The sequence below is a fragment of the Chelonia mydas genome, chromosome 9 (genome assembly GCF_015237465.2).
Source record: "Chelonia mydas isolate rCheMyd1 chromosome 9, rCheMyd1.pri.v2, whole genome shotgun sequence".
Classification (NCBI taxonomy): Eukaryota; Metazoa; Chordata; order Testudines; family Cheloniidae; genus Chelonia; species Chelonia mydas.
In genome coordinates, this window is record NC_057855.1 from 61020758 (window position 1) to 61032200 (window position 11443).

General features: G+C 49.2%; 1 protein-coding gene across 4 annotated transcripts; it reads left to right on the forward strand.

The window, feature by feature from the left end:
- The first annotated feature begins 237 nt into the window (after positions 1-237).
- Positions 238-10199, forward strand: LOC102931701 (BTB/POZ domain-containing protein KCTD12). 4 transcript variants are annotated; one of them, XM_027826372.3, is made up of 2 exons: positions 238-755; positions 5233-10199. In XM_027826372.3, the coding sequence occupies exon 2, from the start codon at positions 5257-5259 to the stop codon at positions 6133-6135; it is 879 nt and encodes a 292-aa protein (XP_027682173.2). In that variant the 5' UTR covers positions 238-755; positions 5233-5256; the 3' UTR covers positions 6136-10199. The 4 variants fall into 4 exon arrangements, with proteins under 4 accessions (XP_027682173.2, XP_007064011.2, XP_027682172.2 ...); XM_007063949.4 differs by having other exon boundaries at positions 678-876; XM_027826371.3 differs by having other exon boundaries at positions 684-1344.
- Positions 10200-11443: the final 1244 nt, after the last annotated feature.

Genomic DNA, 11443 nt, shown 5'->3' on the forward strand with positions numbered 1-11443 from the left:
GCTTTGAAATCTTCAGATGCTAGGCCCTGTATAGGTGCCGAACATCCTGCAGAGCAGCCCAGCTCTTAGCCTGGAATAATTTAAATGCAGCTAACTCCACAGCCTGGGGCTATGTGCAGCATAATAGGGTTGGGCGTTTTCAGCCAAGCTGGGAAGCTGATTGGTTGTGCGTCCCTGAGTGCTCTCAGAAACTGGGCCAGTGCATTCTATTCCCATGTCCCGCAGACTCGCCGTATGTGCGCAAAATATTTTAATGTAACATGACAAGTAAATGGAAATCTTCCACCTGGAGAGACTTACCGCCAGAAACACCTCTGCCTTTCTTCTCTTGCCAACAGCACGTCCCCTGGGACAGATGTGGGGTGCCTGAAAAACCTCATCTGCCCTGAATGGGGACTGTATTCCCCTGGGTTGCCTGGTGAGGGCTAGAGTGTAACCACTGTAGCTAGAGCTGTCCTATTGTGTATTGTCCTGCTACACGAAATTGCTCGGTAATAGAAAATCCTGCATCCTAAAGGGTCTGCTGGAATCCAGTGGCCCTGCATCGTCCAAGCGCCAAGAGTTTGTCCATCCCAGTTCCTGCGGGAAATAAAAGTAGCGAAGAGAGTGAATAACACTGCACGTGCTGCCCTTCCTCCCACTCTCTCTAGCTGTACAGGATGCAGCTCTTGCAATATGCTGGCAGGGAGTGAAGCGAGTGAGTGTGTCGTAAAAGGGGAGGAGAAGGGTTCGCTCAGCTTCCCAGCAATAAAAAGGTAAGCAGTGTGTGAGAGAGAGCAGGACAGGGAAGAAGAGAGGCTTGGAGCAGGGGAGGGCAGCCACAATACAGAGGCGCTAGGAGGGCATCCTGCACTGGCTACAGTGAAAGATTAAAAGGTAACTGATCTCCTAATCTCTCTGCCTTCCCTTTTGAGTGCATTGCTTCCCTAATGCTAAGTAGCTGCTGCAGTCAGAGAGGAAGGCGCTCGCTGGTTTCATTTCGAGGACAGCTTGCCAGTGGATGTTGATGTACAGCACCCCCAGGGGCTGGCGATTTGAAAGTGGCAGGTTGCCCTTTCCTCTGGCACGCCGATTTTGTGTGCGCGTGGGTGGCTTTCCTCTTGTCTCTCTCGCCTGGGAATGGATGGTCATTTTTTGGAGGGCAGACCAAGGCTGCTGTTTTAGGCTCGCTTGAGGGACCTGCTGGCAAGGAAGGATTGTCTGTCCCCGGAGGAATGAAAGCCACATAACGGGAGAAACACCAAAGAGCCCGAAGACATTGTCATTGCTTCTGCCCTTTGCCTCCTTTGCCAGCTTTGTCTGGGTCCTTGGCCACTGTCGCTTTGAACGGGAGCAGCTGGAAAGGTGGGGATCAAGTTCTATATTGTCATTTGTAATGCATGACCGTCTCTCTATCCCAAGCTTAATTTGTAATGAAAGAGGTGCCAGGCTCAAGCAATTAGGTGCCGGGGCTCATGCAATTTTTTTACTTTCATAACTGACGCAGCAAGCCCAGAGGTGCCGGGGCTATGAACTGCCAAGCCCAGAGGGGCCAGGGTTCTGAACTGCCGAGCCCAGAGCTGTCTGGGCTATGAACTGCCAGGCTCAGAGGTGCCGGGGCTATGAACTGCCAAGCCCAGAGCTGTCCGGGCTATGAACTGCCAGGCTCAGAGGTGCCGGGGCTATGAACTGCCAAGCCCAGAGGGGCCAGGGTTCTGAACTGCCGAGCCCAGAGCTGTCCGGGCTATGAACTGCCAGGCTCAGAGGTGCCGGGGCTCTGACCTGCCAAGCCCAGAGCTGTCCGGGCTATGAACTGCCATTAAGCCCAAAGGTGCTGGGGCTCAGCCCTGGCGAGCCCCGGCACAAACAAAGCACTTTATCTATCTAGGTATCTGTCCCACAAATAGAGGGAGAGTGTTGCTTTAGCACGGAATCGCTCCCCAATTAGCCTAATTGGTCATTTGTAAGCCGCCTGATCGCCTTAAAAATACTTATTAAATAATTGAAAGGCCTGGCAGCCAGCCGCTTTATAAAAAGACCCCGAGCTGGGACCGCACGTCCTCGCTAATCAGGGTCTTTCACACTCCACGGCACCGAAGTTACTTTGCATCAGTGTAAAGGGCAACGTTCCGCCAACGAGCAGAGCCCGGTTGCCAGAAGCAGCGTTGTCCCAACTTCTCCGGGGCATCACCTCCTCTGCTGCCCTTGGGGCAGGCGAGCGTGGGGCTCAGGACAGGGTCGCCTGGACGGGGCTGAGTTGCAGCCAGCCTCACCGGAGCAGGGATCTTAGCAGCAGTCTTTGAAGCGGGTGGTTATTACTCGTTATGTCTGTATTGCTGCTGGCCGGCCCCGGAGCAGCGGGCCTGATCCTGCTCAGGAGAAGATTTTGCTGTTGAGTTGAGTGGGAGCAGGATAGGGCCCAGGGCCGAGTGTTTGGAAGTGTTCTCATGGGGGAAGGGAAAGATGCCATAGATTCCAGCAGTGCACGCGTTCCTATCCGGAGATGTGTGCATTGCACAAACTGGTAAAGGCATTAACTAATGCTCTCCTCCCTCCCTCCCTGGCAAAAAGAGGGACTGGAGTGACCTGGCCGGGGCGAGAAGCCTGCCGGTGGAGTTTCTGATTAGGCTGGAAGGCAGCTGTTAAAGGGAATTCTCACTTGTGGCTAAAGGAGCTTTTTTTTTTTTTAACCCTTCCCCTGTTTTCCAGACATCTCGATCCTGGAATGGGGCTGCGATGCTCTGGATTTTGTACTTGGCTGGCAGCTTCTAACTGAAAAGCATTCTCTTAAGGCTTGCTCCTAAACCCCTTGAAGTCAGTGGGGGCCAAACCCTCATCTGGTGTCAATCAGTGCAGCGCCATTGAGTTCAGGGAGCTTGGGATCCAACTGTTACAGTGTGGTTGCAATCAGTGAAGTGACTCTAAAAAGGGCCACACTCTGCTTTCTATCACAGCCGTGTTAATGCGGAGGAGCTCCATTGCCTCTCTAGTGTACGGGATTTACACGGGGCTGAGAGCAGGATTCGGCCCCTAAAGTCTCTGTAACTTCCATAGCAAATGTGCTCACTTTACAGATCAGAAGCGTGTTATTTTGGCATGCCCTTGCTGCAAGCTCCAGCTGTGCGGTAGGAATCCGGCTGTGCTCCTTCTGCCGGTGCTGCCATCGCCTGTAATAAAGAGTCTGTAATTGGCACTCTGCTGGCAGGGTTTGTTTTTGTTGCTGAATGAAACGCGAGGCAGACGCCTGCTTACTCTCTCGTAACTCCATCGGCTGTGCGGGGCTAAGAGGAGTAACTTGGTGGTGTTAGTAAAGTCAGCCGCTGTCACTCAAAGTCACAAGGGGCGCAGATCTGGAAAGTAAAAGGCGGCCAGTTGTTTTTACCTGGTCCCCTTTCTCACCGTAGCTAGGTGTCATTGCAGAGGTCCCCTTACCCATTGGAGAGCAGGCTAGGGGCTGTGGCTCTGGGCTCTGCACTCTGAAGGAGCCAAAGGAACTTGAAACAATTTTTTGGCATAATTTTGTTAGAAAACAATTAGAGGTGGAGCATGCTGCCAATCTCAGAGTTTGATTTGGATTCCCAAAGGGAGGGGGTCCAGAGAGCTAAGGGTTTGCTTTGGATCATTTCAGAGAGGGGGGATCCAGCTGTCTATTGCGTTATGATCCTTTTGCAGCACTCTTGGGGACATTCAGACAGCAGAATCAGCCACTGGGGATTATACCCAACACAGGGTAATTCCATGGGTGCCATAAGGCCAGAGTGACAGCTCTATGTCACACCCCCTTGCAGCACCTGTAGTTGGGCGTGTGGGTAAGGGCAAGGCACTGCTAGAGTGCTGCTGATCTATGGCTATTCTTGACTGCCACAATGGCTCTTTCGGACTTATGAGCAGCCTGCCATTGGTTAGAGCATCCCTGAAGCTGCTCTTAATTTACCCCAGGGCCTGGGCAGAGCCTAAGGCCAGTCCCAGAATATAGAGAGGCACAAAGGTTGTGCTCCCCACAAGCTCAAGTAATGAGCATAGTTCAGGCATAGTTCAGCCAGAACTGATCATCAGATCTCTAAGGTCTGTTAGTAAAGTTCAGTCTAGACTTAGATTTCAAACACCCCCTCTCCCCCCCCCCCCACCACTGAACGTTCCAGGATATTTGGATGCTGGGTTTTGGTGCCAGGACCTTTTTAAAAAGTCATCCAGTTTGATATGGAAACCCACTTAAACCTTTACAGCTTTAGCATGTTCTGGGCTTTAGAATGTGTTTAGATTCCTAAGGCTAAATTCAGAGCTGGGGGGAGTCAGTGCTCCAGGAACTTCAGTGGAGTTGTACCATCTTCTACCCAGTCTGAATTTGGTCATCATGTCTCCATCACACCCTCTTTGTGCCCAGAGCAGAAGAAGGAGTCCAAAAGGACTGGCTATTTCTATGAGTCCAAGAAACATCAGCAGCAGTTACACTGCCTGGGATAAATATCTGCGAGGAACACCACCAGCCCTCCTGCGCTAGGGCGCAAATCAACCACTCACTGCCTGGAGTTGTGTGGAACCCTACCCCATGGGTATAGTATTGCCCCCTTATGGGTGTTTTACGGCTTCCTCTGAAGCAGCTGGTATTTTTCACCTCCCGGTGCTGAGCCAGATGGGCCATAGATCAGATGCAGTGTGTGGCAACTCCTATTGTTCCTGTTATTTAAACAATACAGAATTTAATTGACTAATGTCAGCAAAAATGCTAAACTTCCCACCCATGGAGTAAACTGCAGTAACCCTCCAGGTAACAGCTGGAGGAACTAGATGGACTTAAAAAGAAAAGGAGTACTTGTGGCACCTTAGAGACTAACCAATTTATTTGAGCATGAGCTTTCGTGAGCTACAGAATATGTCCTGAAGGTCAACAGGTTGGGCCCCCTAACCTGTCAGACCATGGAAGGGAAGCCAAGTCTAGAGACCAGGATACCCTCAGTAATGATGTCCCACCTATCGTGCCCTAGATGCTGTGATCCAGGGACTGTAGTAAATTGCCCCGCTGACCTCAGGGTCCCAGAGGCAAAGGGAAGAGAGGTGGAGTCTCAGGCATCCAGGACCTTAAGCATGTTCCTGATCCTGCAGTGCTTAATCATCTGAGGTACCCCATTGAAGTATCTCAGCTGGGTGAGGTCTGCAGGCCCAGCCCCATGCAGGCCTTGGTGTTGATAAGAGAACTGTGTTGCATTGCCTGGTGAGTTTAACATCACTGTGGACTGTTGCTTGCTTTTGCAGGTGGGAAGGAGGAGGTGGCTCACCATGGCCTTGGTGGACAATGCGAGCTGTTCCAAACCCAGCGATGAATTCCCTTTCCCAGAGATCATTGAGCTTAATGTGGGTGGGCAGGTCTACATCACACGCCACCTCACCTTGGTCAGTGTGCCTGGCTCGCTGCTCTGGGAAATGTTCACCCAGAAGAACATCCACTCCTTGGCCCGGGACAGCAAGGGCCGCTTCTTCGTGGACCGGGATGGTTTCCTCTTCCGCTACATCCTGGATTACATGAGGGACCAGCAGCTGGTGCTGCCTGATCACTTCCCGGAGAGGAACCGCCTGCAGCGGGAAGCCGAGTACTTCAAGCTACCAGAGCTGGTCAAGATGCTGTCTCCAAAGCTCAGCAAGCAGAACTCCATCGGGGATGACCCGTGCCAAAGTGACCCAGAGGAGCTGTCGCCCAATGCGGACATGGCCCGCAACCTTGCCTCTGCCAGCGCCGCCCTGACTAATGCCCCTGGGGGCTCCTTTGCCTCCAGCGGGGGCGGTGCTGGCCCAGACATCCGAAGGTCAGGCTTCATCACCATCGGCTACCGGGGCACCTACACCCTGGGCAGAGACAGTCAGACAGATGCCAAGTTCCGCAGGGTGGCGCGGATCATGGTGTGCGGCAAGACCTCGCTCGCCAAAGAAGTCTTTGGGGACACCTTGAACGAGAGCAGGGACCCTGACCGGCCCCCGGAGAGATACACCTCCAGGTACTACCTCAAATTCACCTTCCTAGAGCAAGCCTTTGACAAACTGGCCAACGCCGGCTTCCACATGGTGGCATGCAACTCCACGGGCACCTGCGCCTTTGCCCATGACCAGACAGACGACAAGATCTGGACCTCTTACACCGAATATGTTTTCTACCGTGAGTGACACTTACCAAAAAACAAACACCAAATGCCAACTCTCCCTCCCCACCTGCTGTGCTGGCTGTTTTCTGTAGAACTTAGACATCAGACCCTTGAACCTTGGTATTTTTCCTCCTTCCTTTACATTTGTTTTTCCAAGTCGAACCCTCTCTGACTTCCTCCTGTACTGATTACTGAATAACACCAACCCCCTTCTCTCCAACTTCCAACAGTAGCTCCTAACCCTCCCTGGATCCTGGACTTGGCTGTTCTTGTACGGGGTGGAGGGGGACAAATATCTTTGTGTTGGGGGCAAACTGCTCGGGGATTTTTGCTGCTGGATAAGCTCACCAGAGTTAACGAGTGAAGAGATGCTGAGCAGAGCTGCAGCCAGGTTGTAATCAGAACCGATTCCCAGCCTCACAATGTGTATACCCAGGGAACGTGCTGTGTATGCTATACCTGATTTGCTGGGTGACTCGTGCAAGGGGAATACCAGTTCCATGTTATGGCTGGTAGAGGGAGCAAAGGGGAAAGAGATCCTGATACTGTAGATATATTGCCAATAGCCTATGTAAGCAGCTTAGCATTTAGACTGCCAGTGCTTGGAAAGGTTAGAGAGACAGAGACATGCCACACATGTTTGCAGCTCTGGATTCAAAACATTTACGCTATCCTAACTGAGATGCTTCTTGATTCTTTGATATGGGCTAATAGAGAGAGACACACGCTCCTGTGTATATACCTGGGGTAGGACAGGGGTGGGGGGAAGACCTATCTAGTATTTTCACACAACAGGGTGTATAATAGACCTTTAGGACAGTTTGATATCAGTGTCAAATTTACTTTCATCGTTCTGTCACTTAGAGTAGGAAGAAGGTAATCAGACTCCAGGAGGACCGGCTTTGATTGCTACAGGGAATGACATTCTGGTTTGCCCACAGCTACGACTATATATTTATAGATTAAAGAGAATCTTAGCTAAAAAGGAGGGGGAAAAAAATCTTTGCCACTTCATTAGCAACCTCTCGCTAGGTCTCTTTCTAATTGTGGCGCTCCACTCTCTGTTCACGGGCCTGAGGCTGGCTGGCTGCTGCTTTACCATGCCTGGGCCACATGTAATAAAGGAACAAAAAAGACCTGCTTTTGTGTTAATGGGCTGAGGTGAAAGGCAAAAAAGCTGGTGCCCCTTTTTGACTGAAAGCACATGGAGCCGGAAATGATTCGTGTCTAGAGTGCAAGGATCTTAGAGTAAAAGAATCAGCCACGCAAAAGGCATTTGATGGGGGGAGGGGTCTGTTTTCTGGAGCATTTTTTTCTCTCCTTTGAATGCAGATATTGAAGATCTCTGCAATTAGAGAGTTCCCTTCCTACCTGGCCGCTTCCCTTGTGTTTTGCTCCAGCCCCATTCTCCTCCTCTTTGAACCTCCCTCTCTCTGCAACTGCACTTGTTAAATTATTACTAGGAATGAGTGTTACTGCTCATGAGAGAGATACCAATGGCTCTGGACTGAGGCATTCAGTCAATGGAAATTCTCCCATTGATTGCCAGCAAACAGGCTATGGATCCAACCTCATTGTGCAGGCAGGCACTGTGAAAGCTTCTGCCAGTGTGCTTTATGCCTGAAGCACCCCCTGTGATTGCAGTCCTCACACGGCTCTGCCAGAGCACCTCAGTCCTGAGGTTCAGTCCCTGCGATTCCAGACCTGGCTTTCCCCAGACAGCTCTACCACTGTCCCTCAATCCTGATCCACAGCCCCTGCTCCTTGGTAGTCCAGTCCTGGGCTCCCACACAGTTCTGCCAAGACACCAGACCTGCAGTCCACCCTGCTATTCAGGGCCACTGCTGCTAGTTCAATGTGTGTGGTGTATGGGTGAGATAATCACACTACATGGATACTGGTGTGGGTGCAGATGTGGGGGGACTCCTAGTACTTTCTTAAGGGGGGGGGGAGCGCTGAGAAATGTTCTAGAAAGAAGAAAAAAAAGCAAGAGTAGGGATTTGGGGTAAAAATAACAGCAAAATCTTCTCCATCCTGAAAACTCACTGAAGAAGGGGAGCTATGAGAATTGTTTTTAAAATGGTGAGTGCTTCATGAGTCCAGAATTGTGCTGAGGGGAACACAGTCATCTACTTTTAAGCTCTGTTGTTTTTTTTTTAAATCTCAGAATCAAAAGGGTTTGTGTGTGGTGCAGGGAAGGGAGGGATGAGGCCAAGTGCAGGGGTGGGGGACATTAATAGAGATATGTCCATGTTTGTTTGCTTTTGTAATATTTAAACATTCTTCTAGAGCACTGGTGACTGGAGTTGATCAGAAAACAGAATTTTCATGCCGTGGGAAATACCAACATGTGTGGTGTTTGTTTTTGTCCCCCCACTGGTATGAAAAGTCAAAATCTCCACATTTTTCATGGAAAGCATATTCCAAAATATTTCAGTCTGGAAGCATTGAAATGACCACATTAAAATGAAACATTTTAACAAGGGTGAAACATTATTCTATAATGAAATATTGGATATGTGTCATATAAAATTAATATTACAACATACAAGACCAAGTGAGAATGTCAAAACAAAATAAAAGACTCCATTTGGAATCATTTTGCAACTTTTATGTCAAAAATTTCCTCAGAATTGACAAGTTCCCATGAAACATTTTGATTTCAAGAAAGCAGCATTTTCCAATGGAGAAACTGCTCCACTAAAAATATTTTATTTCAAACAGTGGAATCTTACTAGTGCAAAAAACCATAAGGTGGAACTGGCTAATCTAACCCTTCTGTAGACTTCCCACAGAATTTCATGGGGATGAAGAGTGAGACTTTCAACAGGAGATGGGCACGTTTGAAAACCCATAAGGTTGATAAAAACGACTCTACAAGCCGATAGGATGTAACATAGAATGGGATCCTTTCTATAGGCTTTTTGAATGATACTACAGAAAGGAAGTAGCTCTATGTTAAATTCCAGAGCTGAACTCAGAGAATCCATTGCAACATTCTCATCCTTCATTAAATTCTTAGTGAGCAAATTCAGTCGGCCACGCTCAGCAAAGTGCAAAGACAAAACAGCAAAGTAAACGATGAAAGTAAGATGTGAAGATGCTTTCAGTATTCATCACCTAAGGAGAAAAGACACAGAGGCAAAAGGTAATTTAAAAAAACAACACAGAATGAATGTTTTATTGACAATTCCTCTTTAACAGGGTTTGTGCCTGCATTTCAGTGCAGTGTTTTAAATATTTAGTGGATGGCCTGGCAAACACTGCTGTTTCAGAGGAACCTGGAAAAACTCATCTAGACATGTTTGCTTATGTTTTTCATGAGCTTTCTGCTCCCCTGCCCAATAAGAGAGATCTTCTGGAGCCAAAGCAAAATGAATTCTGGTCTCCTGATAGTTCCAGCAGCCAGGAAGTGAAATACCAGGAGAAGGACATAGCTTCATAGGAAGGCAGTGTGTTAACAGAGCCTTGGAGACCTGGCTTCATAGAGTATACAGCCAGAAGGGACCATGTCTGCAATCATATAGACTGACTTGTTGCATAGCATAGGCCATGGGCTTTCTCTATATTAATTCCTGTTTGAACTAGAGCAGATATTTTAGAAAAACCTCCAATCTTGATTTTAAAACAGCCACCACTCGAGCTAGCTGGGAAACAGCAGGTCCACTTTGTGTAAAATTGTGAAGTTTTGACATTTGTTTTCATGCTGATGCACACCAAAACTGAGACCTTTTGAAATGTTTTGCCAAAAACGAGAGAGAAAGAGAGCTCTACCCACCAATAGCTTAGTGGTTAGGGTACTCGTCTTAGATGTGAAACATCCAAGTTCAAGTTCTTGGGTCTCCCATATCCCAGGTGAGAGCCCTAAGCACCAGGCTATTCTGGAGTGGGTCTTTCTCTCTTGTTTTGACCTGTAATTCCATCCTGAACCTGAGATATCTTCCTGACTAAATATTTGTTGACACTGATATGTTTCTGTGAAAGACTTCAGTGTCAATGGAAAAAAGTTTTCTGACCAGCTCTGTTCTCCCTTGGTATGGTGTCCCATTGGTTCATTACTCTTGCTATTAAAAATCTGTGCCTTTATTGGTTCAAACTGGATTCTATTCCCAGCTCTGCCATTGTTTTGCTGGATAGCCTTGGGAAAGTCACGTCACCACTCTGTGCCTCAGTTTCCCCATCGGTGTAAAATGGGGTCAATGATATTGACTTCCTTTATAAAGTATTTTGAGATCTACTGAGGAAAAGATCGAAGTAGTATTATTATCTCTTGTTATTTTGAACCCCATCTCCCTCAACGACACCCTGAGCCGTTAACACAGCATGTAAAGAACTCAGATACAAATACCCATGCTCACCCCTTGTTAGTACTATTGTCTCATTGGCTAATGGGAACATAATGAGCACAAGAAGCTTTAATAATTGCAAGGTGAGCCTTTCCCCATTAGAGCGTGACCTGTGCAAGGTGGACAGCAGCCTGGTGTTAAAGACTAATGCACACTTGATGCAGACAGACCCAGAATGATGCCTTCCTAGCCTACGAGTGGAGGGGAGAGTGTGGACATGGAGCTCAGATATTTTGCTGGGAAGGCTCCTGTCATGACAAGCAGGGGAGGTGTTTGGCACTTGAGGACTAAGGGCAGCTAGAGATCCAACTTCCGCAGGAGGGGCCAGTCATTTTAATTGGGTGACTACGAAAAAAAATAACAATCAAAGGGTTATTTTCCTAAGCCAGCACCTCCCTTCCCCCTCCCTCCCTCCCTCCCTTCACCTCTTCCCCCACATGGTACTGCTCTTCAGGGCAAGGGACAATCCAATCCCCTTCCCCTCACCTGTCTTGCGCCCCGGGGCGTCCTCCGTGGTGCTGGTCTCCAGGGAGAGCTCTGCTCATGGCAGCAGGATCCCCTTCCGAACTTGGTCATGAGATTTAAAACATAGAGACACACCTGGGAAGTGGGCGATGTCCTGAATTTTAGGGCAGCCAGAGGGGGCGCTGTGGTAGGAAGATCTCTGAGCACAGCAAGGCAGGGTTGGGTTGCAATCCCAGGCACACCCTACCTGGCCTCTCCTAACCTCCCCTGCCTCCCCCACCAGATCCTGACTCCTCCCTCAGCCCAGAAACCAGTGAGGGGAGACAGGTCAAGGCCAGGGGTGGGGAGGAGCAAGCAGGGAGATAGAGCTGGTGGCAGAGAGCTTGCAGGCAGGGAGTAGGAGGCTGGAGATGGGTTTGGGCTCCGAGAGGGGAGGTGGCAGTGGGTCAGGTACAGCTTGAGGGAGGTAGAGGTAGGAGCTGCAGGGGAGGAGGTGCTAGACATTCATACTTGTTCTCA

Bases quoted from the DNA above. Each gene is read 5' to 3' on its own strand.
- LOC102931701 (XM_027826372.3), top strand. From the start codon at position 5,257: ATGGCCTTGGTGGACAATGCGAGCTGTTCCAAACCCAGCGATGAATTC.